General features: G+C 42.3%; 1 protein-coding gene across 7 annotated transcripts in view; it reads right to left on the bottom strand.

Moving 5' to 3' along the window:
• The window catches only part of STK33 (serine/threonine kinase 33), an 86,479-nt gene that overhangs the window by 30,383 nt on the left and 39,923 nt on the right, over positions 1-16,173 (bottom strand). For 4 of the 7 annotated variants that reach the window (XM_081320077.1, XM_081320076.1, XM_081320075.1 and 1 more), the window contains 2 exons: positions 8,591-8,729; positions 2,689-2,978 (listed from right to left, as the gene is read on the bottom strand). In XM_081320077.1, the coding sequence (XP_081176203.1) occupies positions 2,689-2,910 (222 nt within the window). In that variant the 5' untranslated portion in view covers positions 2,911-2,978; positions 8,591-8,729. The remainder of the gene's footprint in view (positions 1-2,688; positions 2,979-8,590; positions 8,730-16,173) is intronic. The other 3 variants (XM_081320078.1, XM_081320079.1, XM_081320081.1) reach the window with 2 other exon arrangements.

Genomic DNA, 16,173 nt, shown 5'->3' with positions numbered 1-16,173 from the left:
CCCATCTTTCTTGCCAGAAGGATTGAATATTTCTTTTCATACCACTAACCATCCTGAAATGTAGAATTCATAGCTAAATGTTTGATATCTTAGTGCAGGAAAAGGAATCTTGAGGGTCAAGGGTTAGTCTTCTGAACACCCAAAAGGCCATTAGATAACATGATGGTGTTACTGTGAAGAGTAGAGCCAACATTTTTGGGTCTGTTAATTTCTGGTGAGTTTTAAGACTGCAACCAGCTCACATTTCATCCATAAACTCCACAAAATCCCTGTTAAATATGTCAATGTTAATCTCAGGATATGGGGAACAGGGCATATGGTAGGGTGACCAGAGATAAGCAAAGGAGTACATGGACAATTGTAAAGCAGTACAAATGAGGGGAAACTAGGACATATCGTTTAACTTTCTTGGCAATCACAAGAAAAAATACAGCAAAACAATTTGCAAAAAATGTACTTGTATATGAAATTATTTTTTTTAGCATCAGAAATTATTTCAACAGTGATACACTTTTCGTCACCATAAAAATATATGAGTCAGGTGATCTACAGATTACAGTGATTGTAGTTTTGAAGGGGCTGGATTGAAGCTAATTGCTGAAATCAGGAAATAAAATAAATAAAGTAAATCTATGCGGTCAAAAATTTGAATGACACTGCTGTAAAAACTGTTGTTTTTTTAAAAAAACATGGTACTCAAAAAGCCAGGCAATATTTGCATGGATGACATGTCTTTCTTTTGCCAGTCATCTGGCAACTTGTCATATGATTCAGAAATTTTCCATTCCTGTCATGCTGTCTGAATACCATTTTCTATCCCAGATATTGATTATTCATGGCATGTTCAAATACTATTTATATGACAGTATAAAGCTTTACCTCTTCATTTTAAGAGAACCTCTTTAAAGAAACTATTTTATAGGAAGAGATAAATTACCTTTTTTTCCTGCAATTTTTGCCTTAAGTCTATTCTTAAATGTACGCTTCCAACAATATTATGATAGAAGAAAAATACAGCTCTACCAGCCCAAAAGAAAAAAAAGAAAAAAGAACTCACTATACTGGATTAAAATTAAATAAAAGGCCTTTTAATTTTTTTCTTTACCTTCGAATAAGAGGAGTCTCTTATAAAATCAATGCAGTCATTCATTACTTATTTCAAAATATTTGTATTTCATCCTTTACTAAAATATTTATATATCACCATTCTACTCTACTAAAAGCAACCATAAACATAACATTGGTTTATGGCAATGCATTAAAATATATAATTAATTTATATGATTTATATCATGTATAATTAAATCATATATCATTTAAGTATATAATTAATCTATAAAAACAACATAAGAAAACAAAAATACAGAAAAAACTAAGGTATCTCTTAAATTTAAATGCCTAGGGGGGAAAAAAGACCCTACTCCAAATCTTGGATAACCTATTCCATTGCCTACATATGCTGAAAACACTGAAAAATATTGGGCAATAAAACCTTTAACATACCATGGGGTCAAACAGAAATTCATCGGTGCCACTTTCTAGAACCAATTATGTACACAGAATCATTATACCTGCATGCCCTTTATACCAATTTTAAAACCTATTCAGCCAGTTACCAGGATCAATTAAATCCTTTTCTGATGATTACTCTCTGATCTCTTTTCCTCTGATTGGAGATGTCATCCATTCAGGCCTTCAGTAATATTGTTGCCAAAATGGAACAATTAAAATTGGGGAAGTAGATCCAAAATGGGTTATCTAATGTAATCTACTACTTCTTATTTCTTTCACTTAGTTGCTTCCTATCTTATCTTATCTTATAAGTACAGAGGACTCTATATAAATAAGTAAAGCAAAAGGAAACCAGTGCCTTAAAATGGCTGCAAATGCATTTGTAATAAATGTGTTCTGTCTTGATTAAACTGCCTTGATTAAACTCAAAACATTACACATTCCTGAAAGCAAATCCTTAGGTTCATTATTTTCCATATAGGAGTAAATTAAGAGTACAGCTACACCTGACAGATCAGTTTGTTGATGAGGAATGCTAGGAATTCCACTCCGACCTACAGTGGCATTGACAAGACATTAGAAGAATTTTTCCAGAAACTGACTCTCCATCTGAATACATGAAGTCAGACTCAGTCAGGAGAGAGAACAGATGGGGAAAGAGCAACAGAATAGCCTGCAGATGTCCTAGGTTACAATTACTGTGATAAATGAAACACTCATTTGAAGATTAGTATAGAGATAGCTAAATATTGAGTCAATAACTAGGAGTTTGCCTACTTAGAAAAGAACGAAAAGTTACAGTGGTCACAGGATTTCATAAGAGAAGGAATAATATGAATTAGTCTATAAAGCAATTGATATATGACGCAACATCCATAGCTAGATTTCTCGGCACTCAGTTGGGTATAAAACTCATCCCCATTTTAAAAGGAAGCTCCATCCAAGATTTGAGCAGGATACATTTTTCAGGAAAAATCACTGCTATTTCACAGGGCAACGGCTATGATCCTGACGTATTTGTCTGGGTTTGTGGGTGATAATTTGTAGATGACAAATGTCACCTGGTATGTAATATTTCTGCAATTATTGTTATATAGGTGCCACAGAAAGTAATTTCAAAGTAAATCAGTGCAGAGCAGAGGGAGACAAGAAAACGTCTAAATTTTGTTTGCTTACATCTTCTAAAGAAGATACTTGTTTTCTTGAGGGGCCTTCTTCAGGTTCTAAATTCTCATTTGCTGTATCAGTTGTTACATCTGAAGTTTCTACTACAGTTCCTCCAGAGCACAAAGAATCCTTTTTGCAATAGGGACAAGAAAATACAATATTGCTTGGTTGAAATGTTGCAGAGCACTTGAGGCATTTTACATTCTTCTCTTCTTTATTGAGATCAGCCATTTGTTTGATTGTATGGATCTTGCTGTGCAAATTAAATAGTAGCACAAAGATTGGTGCCTCTCTATATACTGTTGAAGGAAACAGAACAAGGAGGTGAGAAAAGGAATTGTTCTGGTGGCACAAAATATGTAGTGACTGGCAAGCAACAATATTGTAACAAAGAAAGACCCGTGATATTTACAGATAATTTGGAGAAGCAAAAATCAAAAACATCATTGTAAAAATATTTTTCTACAAAGCAAACTCCAGCAAAGAATTATGGGAATTTTCCCATGTATTAAAAATACAGTCAATAAAACTGGGTCTGTAAAAATATTTCTATAAGTAAAGAAGTTAAATCATCATTATCACTTCCACTATAACACTGCGGTAAGAGAGTACAAAGTAAAAATTCGAAAAGGACTTAGTGAGTTCTACAAAAATGAAATAACTGTTGGTCTTGATAGATTCAGTTTACAAAGCAGAAAAAATAGCACTGAGTTTTTTATGATCTAGTATTAGTTTGGTTTAGTTTGTTTTAATTTACTGTATATGACCACTCATTTCACTATCCAGTTTTGGATGTCCAACAACATATAAAAACAATACAACAAGCATAATAAAGCCACAATAAATATGACAACCAGGTCTTGGGGCTAATGGTGTTCCAAAGTATAAATGCTTCAACAGAAAAGGTAAGCTTTCTGAATCCAGCAAGATGAATTGTTTAACCAGTGCAACTCATACCATGCCTCTCCCGCCAGACCAAATGGGACAAATGGAAAAAATTGGGGAAAGGCAGTTCTACAAATATCCCAGACTTATTCCATGAAAGAAATTGCATCCTGAATCACAATGAAATGGAATGGAATCCAGTGCAGCTCATAGAGCAGAAATATAATGAAAATGTACTAAAGCAGAGGTCCACAATACCCAGGCTACAGACAATACCAAGTTGCACTCCTTGGGAATCAGGCTATGCAGGTGGCAGGTGAGCGTGAAAATGTGCAAGGTTGCATTTGTGCAAGCGACACGAGTGCACGAAACTATCCCCTCTTCCCTTCCCCACTATGGATGCTAGATAGAGCCGGAAAGGTTGGGGACCAATATACCAAAGCAGTAATCCCCAACCCCCGTGTGGTGGCCCACTACCAGGCCATGGCCTATTCAGAATTGGGCTGCATGAGTGGCTGGCTGGAACATGCACGCACACGCAGCTCAACGTGCGTGAACGGCGGGCCAGTGAGCACTAGCAAGCATGTGCGCCGGCATGCTGCTCACACAAGTCAAGCTGTGCACACAGGTCTGACCCTCTGCTTGTGCAAGGGCTGTGTGCACACGTTCGCATGCACGCCCATTTCTCGCAAAGTCCAGTTCCCCTATCTCCCCCCAGCCAGGCTGCCAAGCCACAAAGGTTGAGGACTGCTGTACGTATGCCCACAACTGCACACACTGAATCAGCTCCAAATTCTAGATTAGGGTCAGCCCCTTTTACAGTGCATTGCAGTCATCCATTCAAGAGGTGATCAAGTGATGAACGACCATAAGCAATGTGTTCTGGTCCAGAATAAAATGAAGTTGTGTAAAAAGCCTTCCTGGACATGGTTGCCACTTGATGCCCAAGCAGGACCTGTGAAACCAGCAGGACCTTCAAATTGCACACCAATCCGGTTTGGGGTAGTCCAAACCTCTCCAAAACTAAACATTTAAAATCCCCAAATCTAGGAGGTCCTGAAAATTCAAAGCCACTCTGTCTTCTTAGAGCTGAGCTGCTGGCTCTTCTCTGCCCAGACTCCCACAGCCTCCACATCAAGGTAAAATCTCTACAGCTTCCTTTGGTTGCCCCAGGATAGAAAGAAAGAGCTGGGTATCATCAGAATATTAACGATACCTCACCCCATATGTTCAATTGCCTTACACAGAAGCTTTATATAGTTGTTAAAGAGAGAGCATTGAACCATGGGCTACATTTCTTTCCCCCATCAACATTGGCTAAAATTAGCTCCTGAAGAAGAAAAGGCTGCTGAGAGATCAAGGAAAGCTAGGACAGACACACCACTCCCATCTTACCCTCATCAGAGGTGATCCACAACAACTACCAATGCCAATTTGGTCCCATACCTAAGTCTGAGACCTGATTGAAAGGGTCCAGATAAGAGAAGCTTGGAAACGGGACTAAAATTATTCAGTGTGATTAGGTTCGGCTATTGTTTCTTTAGGAGGGAATAAACTACCCCTTCCTAAGCACTGGCAGAAAAGCCCTTCTCTCAAGAATTCACCATGTAGCCTTTGCTAACTAGGAGAGTCATGGAGCTAGGCAGCTTAGCTTAGAGTTCCAAGAACCCTGTCCACTGAATCAGGATTAGCAGGATCAACTTCATTCCAGATAACCAAGCCAGACTGGTCTTCAATCAATTTCATGGGACTTCCATCAAGGCCAGAGCTCAATTTGGAGCAACTTTCTCTGATAGGTACGTAGTATATTTCTCCCAGAGAGTCTGCATATGGTCCCACTTTCTTCAAGTTGGCTATTTGCAGGCCCATCAGATGGGTATTTGCAAATGCAGTAAGAATGGAGAAATACTAGTGTGTGGCTGTATTTACTACCACAAAGTAGGCATTAATAGGGGTTCTAGCTTGTACTCAGATTCATTCCTCATTGTCATCCAGCATTGATCTAGGCCAGGGGCAGGCAACCTTGGCTCTTTTATGACTCGTGGACTTCAACTCCCAGAATTTCTGAGGCAGCGTGGCTATCCTGTCCAGCCCAGAGATACCGTATTTTCCGGCGTATAAGACGACCCGGCGTATAAGACGACCCCCTACTTTTAAGAAGATTTTGAAGGTTTTGTCTTATACGCCGGAAAATACTTACCCGCCGGCCCTCCCGCTGCTCCCGCGCTTCTGCCGCCCCCCGAGGCGCAGCGTTTCCCGGGCGGCAGGCAGCGCCGGAGGGCAGCCGCCACCCCGCCACGGCCGGCGCCCCTCCTGCTTCCCCCCCCCAGGCCTTGAACTTCTCCCATTCGGCGCAGGGCGGGGCAGCTCCGCCCGCAGCCTCTTTTTTAGAACTCACGTGCCGCTTCCCTCTCACTGTCGGCCGAGGCGCGCTCGGCCCGGGCTCCCGGTCCCTCTTCCCGGCCGGCTTCCCGCCCTGCTCCTCATGCAGCTGGCCTGGGCGTGCAGCCTCTCGGTGTGGCTGCTTTTCCTGGGCAGCCTGGCGGTGCGGCTCCTGCGCTCCGACCTGTTGCTGAGCCGGCGGCTGCTGCTGCGCGTGGGGCTGCTGGCCGTCCTGCAGGCGCTGGGCCAGGACGTCCTGCCGCTGCCCCTCAGCACCGCGCTCACGGCGGCTGCCTGCTGGCTCGTCTCGGCCAGCACCGCCCGGCGGAAGCACATCCCCGCGGGGGGGAAGAGCGGTGCTGGTGACAGGTGAGTCCGGAAGGAAGCCTGAGGCTACAGCTTTCCCAAGTTGCTGGTCCCCAAAAGTTAAGCTCCCCAAGTCTCCTTCCTTCCCTCTTTGCCCCATGCGAGTTTGCTCGAATGTTGCAGCTGCTGGAAGGCCCCGCCAAACAGGAAGCTAAGCCTATACCTTCAGAACTGCAAAAAGCCACATGGTTCCTTGCGGGGCTTCCCGGAACAAGGGGCCGGCAGCCGCAGCCCCAAGCCAGGCCGAGAAGAGCGGCAGGCACGGGGGAGGAGCGGGGCCAGAGGGGGAAAGCAGGCCCAGGGGGCGCCGCCCCCGCCCCAGGCCAGGCTCCGGGAGAACCTTCAGCACAGGCACGCCCCTCTCGCCTTTGTCCGCCAGCCCGCCTCGCTCCCCGGCCTCTCCCAGCGCCTCTGCCGAGCTACTCGCGCGGGAAGCGCCGCTCGGCTTCACGCGGCCCACCCAGCAGTCCCTGGAGAGGCACACACACCCCCCCATGAAGGGAAAGGGAAAAAGCGCCTCTCCGCCGCGGCTCCGGGTCCTCGGTGGCTCGCACTCCTAGTTGCAGGGTGCTCTTCGGTCATCCGCCGGGAAACTTGCCAAACCGGGAGAGCGACTGCCACGCCCACGCCCCGCCTGGGACGCCGCGCCTTCCTGCCTCTTCTGGGGACTCCTCCTCCTCCTTCCACCCTCCCGCCGCCCTCTCGCCTCACGAAACGGCCTCTTAGTCCGGCGCGCAGCTCCGATCCCGGCTGCCTGCTGGCTCGTCTCCGACAGCACCGTCCGGCAGAAACGCATCCCCGCGGGGGGAGAGAGCGGTGCTGGTGACGAGTCCGGCGGGCGCGAGGCCCTCCCTATTGATTGATTGGTGATTGGCCCAGCTTTGCTCCTTTCCTGCCAAAGGGGCGCCTCGCCTTATTGTCTCTGAGCTCTCTCGCCTGCTGCGCTGCTGCTCTCAGTTCCGCACTCCGAGCAAGCAATTCTTGTGGTCAGCGTGAGTCAGGCGGTGCCTCGGCGGGAGCAAAGGCTCTCCCTTCCTACGGTCGAGCGGGGCGCCTCTGGGGACCGCCTGCCCGTCCTCTCGTCGGGGACCTGACAGCCAAGCATTGGAGGCACTAGCATGGCCAGTCCTTGAGCGAGCAACGGCAGCAGCTGCAGTAGCCGCCCCAGAAGCTGACGAGTTTGCCTTCCATCACCCGTTCGCCGTCGGCCGCTTAACCACGGGTCGCCATCGCCTGCCTCCATTCAGCCCAGGGCTCCAGCCGAGCGGGAGTCGTGTTTCTGCGAAGAGGCGGCGGCCGTGGCGGCGGCAAGGGACTCGAGAAAACTTCCTGTCACTGGGGAAGGACGAAGAACAGGAAGTTTTCTCGAGTCCCTTGCCGCCGCCACGGCCGCTGCCTCTTCGCAGAAACACAACTCCTGCTCGGCTGGAGCCCTGGGCTGAATGGAGGCAGGCGATGGCGACCCGTGATTAAGCGGCCGACGGCGAACGGGTGATGGAAGGCAAACTCATCAGCTTCTGGGGCGGCTATTGCAGCTGCTGCCGTTGCTCGCTCAAGGACTGGCCGTGCTAGCGCCTCCAATGCTTGGCTGTCAGGTCCCCGACGAGAGGACGGGCAGGCGGTCCCCAGAGGCGCCCCGCTCGACCGTAGGAAGGGAGAGCCTTTGCTCCCGCCGAGGCACCGCCTGACTCGCGCTGACCACAAGAATTGCTTGCTCGGAGTGCGGAACTGAGAGCAGCAGCGCAGCAGGCGAGAGAGCTGAGACAATGTGAGGCGCCCCTTTGGCGGGAAAGGAGCAAAGCTGGGCCAATCACAGAGCAGGCGGAGCAGGGAAACAGGGAGGGAAACAGGGCAGCGGCTGCTCGAGACGACGGGCGCGGGCTAGTCCCGCTCCTCTCATCAGGGACCTGTCAGCCAGCATTGGAGGCGCTAGCACGGCCAGTCCTTGAGCGAGCAACGGCAGCAGCTGCAGTAGCCGCCCCAGAAGCTGACGAGTTTGCCCTCTATCACCCGTTCGCCGTTCGCCGTCCGCCGTCGGCCGCTTAACCACGGGTCGCCATCGCCTGCCTCCATTCACCCAGCGATCCCGCCGCCCAGCAGAAAAAAGATCCGAAGGTGTTTTTTTTCCGGCGTATAAGGCGACTGGGCGTATAAGACGACCCCCCAACTTTTGAGGTGATTTTCAGGGGTTCAAAAGTCGTCTTATACGCCGGAAAATACGGTAACCATTCATTATTAGAAAAGAAATAGTTAATGCAATGTAAAAGAAAAATCTTACCTCATAAAGTGAGGCCCCACAATGAAATGGGCAATATTGTCATGGAAAGGAATAGGAGCAATACCGGATAGATAGAAATCACCGAATGCCACTGAATGCCAAAAGTACAGATTCAATCCCTTTAATATTCATGAGCTATCTAAAAAGACAAGAAAAGCACAAGAAATCAAAACTAAGTTCTGAATAGTTAAAGGTATGTTTAATAAGGATGTATCAATTGGTAGAACTTGAAATCTTGGATAAAATTTCAAACCCTGCCTTTGGATCTCATCTCATTTTAGTTAAGACAGTGCTTGTCAGACCATAGGTAATTCTATTTGTTTTGAAAATGTAGTTCTTTAATGCTTCATTCTATACCGTGAATTGCTTGTCTTGAACAAGAGTCATGGGTCTTTGGTAAGTTCAGCATCTCCTGTAGTTCAAAAAACATAGTTTTTAAGGCCTAAATTACTGAAAGATTGAAGTTACTAAATAAAGTTAACAGACGCTCCATAATACATCATGGGTCTATTATTATAATCAATATACATTATAATGGCAATTCAGTTTTGAAACAACAAATTAAACTTTGCTGTTGCAGAACCAAAAAGATCAATCTTTCTATTTCAATACTGGAGTGAATTTAAGATTGAAAATAATTTTGCAACCTCAATCCGACAGTTGGAATCTAAATAGTTTCTTTCTAACAAAACAAAATTATCTCCTTCTTCACTCTACTCCAAGCCCAAAGAACTAAAAATTCTTAACGAACTAAAACTTTTGGTCAATAATTTAAATCATGTCAATAACTTTAAACATATTTCTCTATGCAAAATCACATTAATAATAATTTGAATATCCACACAAAATGGGACTACAGTATTAGTAAGCAAGCCCAAATCAATCAGAATAGAGCTGGAAGGGACCTTGGAGGTCTTCTAGTTCAACTCCCTGCTCAAGCAGGAGATCCTAAACCAGGGGTAGGCAACCTCGGCTCTTTTATGACTCATGGACTTCAACTCCCAGAATTCCTGAGTCAGCTACGCTGACTCAGGAATTCTGGGAGTTGAAGTCCATGAGTCATAAAAGAGCCGAGGTTGCCTACCCCTGTCCTAAACCCTTTCGGATAGGTGGCTGTCCAGTCTTTTCTTCAAAATCTCCAGCAATAAAACACCCACAACTTCTGAAGGCAAGCTTTCTACTGGTTAATTGTCCTCGCTGTTAGGAAGTTTCTCCTTAGTTCTAAGTTGCTTCTCTCCTTGATTAGTTTCCATCCATTGTTTCTGGTCTTGCCTTCTGCTGCTTTGGAAAATAAGTTGACCCCCTCCTCTTCTTTGTGGCAGCCCCTCAAATGCTGGAATACTGCTATCATGTCACCCGTAGTCTCTTCTTTTCTCTAGACCAGGGGTGTCAAACTCAATTTCATTGAGGGCCGCATCAGCATTGCGGTTGCCCTCAGGGGGCCGGGTGGGTAAGGCCAGGGTGGGCGTGGCCTGCTAGGTGGGCGTGGCTAGAGTGTGTATGGCCTACTGGGTGAGCGTGGCCAGCTCTACATCGTTGGCATCAAAGGTGCCTATGGGGGCCTGGGCAGGAGTGGGACAGATCTGAGGGTCTCTGGCATAAGGAGGGTCTCTGGGCCAGGGCCAAGGCAGTGGGGGCCGTTCCCTCACTGTTTCCAGGATGGCTTCGCGGGCCACATGAAACCATTTCGCGGGCCGCATCTGGCCCCCGGGCCTTGTGTTTGACATGTCTGCTCTAGACCGGCATGTATCACAGGTATCAAAGTTCTCTCCTGCAGAAACGACTTATAAACATCTGCTGAGGTTTCCAATAAATATGAGTTAGTCTTAAATTCACGCAAGACATGAACTTTTTTTCATTTTTTTTTCAAAACATGACCATGCTGAGTTATTAAAAGTGAATGTTCTGGTATGTCATTCCGTATTTCATGCAAATGGTCATTGTCTATCTTAAGAATATTTACAGTATTTAAAACACAACATCAGCAGGCTTAGGATTTTTTAAAATATTTCCAATGCAAGTCATTTAGGAAAATTCAGAAGTTACAACAGGTCTCTACCAAATAGGGAAAATATGTTTTCATTGAATATATTGACATTTGATGCAGCCTTTAGTGCTTCCCCTCCTTTTCTGCTTCTCCAGTTTTCATTTGTAAGGAAAACAAATAGAATCATTTACTATGTAAGGGGAAAAAGATATTCCACATTTTAAACTTTACTTCACTAAACACTTAATATAATGTTCAGGATACACCAAGCACGACACAGAAATTAGTTGTTCATGACATATGATACAATCATTTATTTAATGGTCAACTGTGCATAATGAGAGTGTTTTGTCTGCCACACCAAGGTACCAAGAAATAATTAACTTAAGGAACCTCTTAAACTTTTTAATGTTAACAAACCATGTCAAATGGTCATTCTTTTGCTCTCCTTATTTCATAATCCATTTGAAAACATTCCTAACATACCAAAAAAGAACAAGGCAACATAAGACTGCTAATAAACAAAAGTGGGGGGAAACGTTATTATTATTATTCTTTCCAAACTGACAAAAGCTTTCAATACTCAAAATGAAAATAACAAGGAAATCTTTATAAGGCCCATTAAGTTAGTCTTGAATGCTATAGGAAGTCCATTGTGAGCTGAAGAATTAGTGTCATGTTATTCATCCCTAAAAGCAATAATTGCATATTAATAAAATAGCTCAAGCCAATACCATGTAATTGTAGCTTTATTTCTACTAAGAAAACTAAAAGCCTTTTATTATATAGTCACAAGAAGGCATTCTTCGCCTATTTAAATTTTCTATTTAGGAATATTTTAGGCTTGTGTTATAGGGTAAAGGCATAAATAATACAATTGTATTATGAGACAGGTAACATTTGTTCAATTTATATACTTGACTTTTTAGCAAAATATGTATAATCAAAAATTCTCTATTGATATTATTTTATTTCAGCTCATTAGTACTAATTTATTAAAAATGTATCCTCCCTTCAAATTTTTCACTAGGATAATACAGACTACATCATTATCTGAATAGTGGTATGAAATTTTCCAAAATGTTCTAAAAAGGCATTATTTTGTCCCTCATGTCCAGCCCATATTGAAGTGTGAAGAATGTGAAAATAATGTGCTTGGTCCTCTCTGCTGGCCTCCATCAAAAGCAAAGAGCCCTGATTAGAAGAATAGAAGAGCAATGATTCCATGGGTTGATCCTAACAAACGTAGAAACCAGAGGGAATAGCTTTGAAGGACAGGAGGAGAAGACTCCACCAAGACAAGAGTCTGATAAAAGAGTTTGGGACACGATTGTGCCTGAATAAAACCTCAGAAAACTCCCTCTCTAGTTCTCACAAAGACAAGGGGAGGGAGCACATTCAGACTTGCAAGATTTTGTTACTATAGCTTTACAGTAAAAGTAGCACTGGCCTACATAACATTGAATTTCTAGTCTGTTCTACCCTGAAGGACTGACAGTAAATATATCCAATTCATAGTCCTTTTAATTTATTCCCTCAGGGAATAAAATCTTTAACAAGCTCTCTCTAGATGACTACTGTAGAAAGTATAAACTGAATCACAATTAGCAAAAGTGTTCCTAATACAGCCCAACACAATGCCATACTGGGCTTTTATAAGTAATAATCAATACCTTGAATTGATCCTGGAACCCTACTGATAGTCAATGCAGTGACTTTAAGATTGTTAAAACACTACTATTACAGGTTTCCTTAACCAGTTGAAACCTTGTCACCGAGTAAACAATTTCTTTAAATATTCTTATCTTTGTTGTCATACAAATATTCTCACACTCTATTATTATATTACAGTTTGCCACTGCTTTCTTTCTTCCTAGGCTTAATCTGCTCTTTGCTTGTCCGACATACATATAGTTTTAGGCTGTGTTTTTAGGTTTGTGTTTTCATCTCTGTGAAAAACCTGCCTCTCAGTTATGTACTTTCTAGGTGCAAGCCTGGAAAAAAAGATTTCATTGTTTTAAGAAATTTACTTAAAGCTAAGGTGATTCTTTAAGTAGTTATACCTTCCCTCTCTATTTGTTATTCTGAAGAATATTTATTTCTTACCTGGCATTGAAAGTCTGTGTGCAGCCATTGTACTGGGTGTTCTTTTTGTTGCCTAGCCTTTCATTTTCTAGCTTACTTTGGCTCTCGTGATCTGAAAACACTGTTTAGATCTGAAAGCCACTTGGGTCTTTTCCTTTGAAATTTTTGCAGTGCATTTTATTTTCTGTTTTGGATTCCACAATAGCTCTTATAGCTTCCCATAGCTTCTCAAGTTATCTTTCACATAAGTTACACAAAGTAAGTCTGTCCCTTACATTGATTTTATTGTTTGGGTGTATGTCCTCCAGGTCAAATTTGCTGGCAGACATACTTCAATTTTCTAAGTGTAATCTGTATATTTGACCTCTGTAGCTCATGTCTGTTCTGTTCTCTATTTGAACTGTCTCAGGTAACTAGATTGCATTTCTGTATTGTCTGTTTCCAATGATGTGGTCAATTTGATTTCAATTTTCACATTATATCCACTAAATCCAATACAAAGGATCCTGGCATTTATTGGATTATAGATAAGCACATACCTAGCAATTTGTTTTGAATTTACTACCATTTTATTTCATATTAAGCTCTCATGTCCTGAATAGTATATTATATACTCATTTAATTTAAAATGCCCCCTTCTGACACTCTTGTTCACTTACTCCTAATTTCTCCTAATGTACTTCACTTCTACTTTGACAATTTCAGTGTTTTCTTGGTACACATTTCTCATATTCTATGTATCACTGGTGTGTGTCTCTGGATAATGGGACATTCTTCTTTCAATAAAAGCACCATAAACAACCAGGCCTCCTTGTGATTTTGGTCTGGCTATATCATCAGAACTACGTATCAGACTTTAGTATTATTTCCCAATAACAAAAAAAAAGAGCCTTCTGACTTGCAGATTCATAATCTGGTATTTGAAATGTTTCAGCCGCTTAATCCGGTTTTCTTGGCAACAATAACAAGGCTTGCAATTCATTTTTGTAGTTCGTTCTACATGAATTGCCTTCCCTCATGTGCACAGCCCACCTCCTCTCATTATCTGTTGAGGATCGTGCCTGGCTTTGCCTATTCCCTTTTGACTTTAATGGTAAAGATGACCTTGTGAGAACTCTCACTCCCGCCTGTATTTACTGAAGCTTCTCCGACCTCCCATCTCAAAGTCCAATCCCATCAGAAGGAAAATTCTGTTTAACAGCTAAAAAATGAAAAATGTAATTCTAAATACATGGTAGGGCTCTGATACAATATATATACTGTACCCATTTAAACATCATAATTACGTTTAATGTCATAAAAATGGAAGCAAAATGGCTGGAAAAATTAAGTAGAGAAAAATACTATTTAAATATGGTACATGAAAATAAAATGCAACCATGTTATTATGTTACTCTATTATTTACCTTGGATCATATTTTTTCTTAAGTGAACATTTATATGATATAAATTCTGGAATAAGTCTACTGAAACCAATATTCTAAGTTTAAGGAATCTCTGGTTCAATGTGATTAAAAGCAATAGAGCACATCATCTGATGATGTACTTCTCAAGAAAAGGCAATAAGCCTCAAGCTCACTATTATTTGATTACACAATTTTATTGACAGGTTGAAAAGCTTAAAAGGTAACTGAGAAATGAGCAAGATTTCATTTTCACAGGGAAAAGGTTCGTTTCCTTGTTTGAAAGGGCATCACCATGTCATTTTTCCAATGCTTAAAAATCTCCTTCTTTTGTTATGTGAAGCCTGGCTAATTTTTTTTTGTTCTAATGTTTTCATTTAAAAGATTTCTAGCCAGTTATGGTTGAAGGGTTTTTTTTTCACAATGCACAAAATCATTTCCAAATAATGATGGTTGTTTAGAGGTTTTTAGTACAGTATTTTATATCTGCATGTTTGGGAAAATCAATATTCTTATATTTAGTTTTCCTATATCCCTCTTTTTCAAGTATATAGAATTATAACGAATTAAATCCAAAGTTCACAGGCTTTATTTAGAAGAAGCTCTTTTGATCAACCTGTGGTCAAGCAGAGAAATAGTACTACAAGGGAAAGGTAAGCATTGCCACTTCTCTTCTCACTTTGCAACTGCTTGAATTCTCTAAAAAAAGTTACTCCAAAGAATCCCTCAGACTTCCTCAGCAGATTTTTCAGACGGTAGAGAGTGTGGAAATAAGCAAAATAACTCTCCTTGCTCTTCTATTGGCAGGACACTAAGCAGAGATAAGCTAGTAAATAAAACTAAAGCATGCAGTGTGGATGCAATCTAGTATTTCTATATAGGAATGGAATGGAATGAATAGAGAACAGTATGTAGAATGGAATATGGACTAGACTAGACTAAACTAGACTAGAATATAGAATATAGACTAAAATCATAGGGTGAAATGCACTTCAAGGTTTTCTAGTCCAACCTCTGCCCAAGTTAGGAGGCCTTATACCAGGGGTGTCAAACTGCCAGCACGCTGGCCAGACGCGTCATGAAGAAACCGCACCTACCCCATTGCCGGCAATAGGGAAAAAGCTCCGATACGTCGCATGATGTCACATGACGTCGCGAGTTTGACATGTCTGCCTTACACCATCTCAGATAAATGGTTATCCAACCTTTTCTTGAAAACCTCCAGTGATGGAGCACTCACAACTCTGAAAGGCAACCTGTTCCATTGATTAAGGGTTTTCATTGTCAGGAAATTTCTCCTTAGTTCCAGATTGGATCTCTCTTTGACTAGCTTCCAACTGTTACTTCTTGTCTTACTCTCAGGTGCTTTGGAGAATAAGTCAACCCCCTCTTCTCTGTGACAGCCCCTCAAGTACCAAAAGGCAATTCTTATATCACATCTAAACCTTCTCTTCATTAGGTTAGACGCATCAAGTTCCTTTAACTGTTCACTGTACAATTTAGCCTTCAGGCCCATTATCATTTTTGTTGCTGTTCTCTGCACTCTTTCCAGGGCCTCAGCATCTTTTTTGTATCTTGTTGACCAGAATTGGACGCAATATTCCAAGTGTGGCCTTATTAGTACAGTATAAAGCAGTACCATCACTTCTTGTGATCTTTTATTGATGTAGCCTAGGACTGCATTGACCTTTTTGGCAGATGCAGCATACCACTGGCTCATATTCAATTGGTGGTCCACTAGGACACCTAGATCCCTCTCACAGTTACTACTGCTGAGCCGGGTACTGCCTATTTTTTACCTGTGCCTTTGTTTTTTCCTACCTAAGGATCAATTTATATTTATTATCTAGGATACGTATTGGCACTTGGATGCTCAGAACAGGAGTTAAACTTAAATATAAAAATAACTGCAAAGACTGTTGACAAAAGAAGAATATTTGAACAAGATCATTCTGCCATATCAGTCAGTCACTACATACTGTAACCATTTTCACCGCTTTCTATAATATAGTATGCATAAAATGAGAGATTCTAAATCCTACTTTTAAAAAAAAATCACATCCATCTAAAAACAATCAGAATATCAGAATATGTTAGAAGGAAACTAT

This window comes from Vipera berus, assembly GCF_964194415.1.
Source record: "Vipera berus genome assembly, chromosome: 1".
Taxonomy (NCBI): domain Eukaryota; kingdom Metazoa; phylum Chordata; class Lepidosauria; order Squamata; family Viperidae; genus Vipera; species Vipera berus.
The sequence above is the reverse complement of the archived record's forward strand: the minus strand, read 5'-3'. Positions and strand labels throughout refer to the sequence as shown.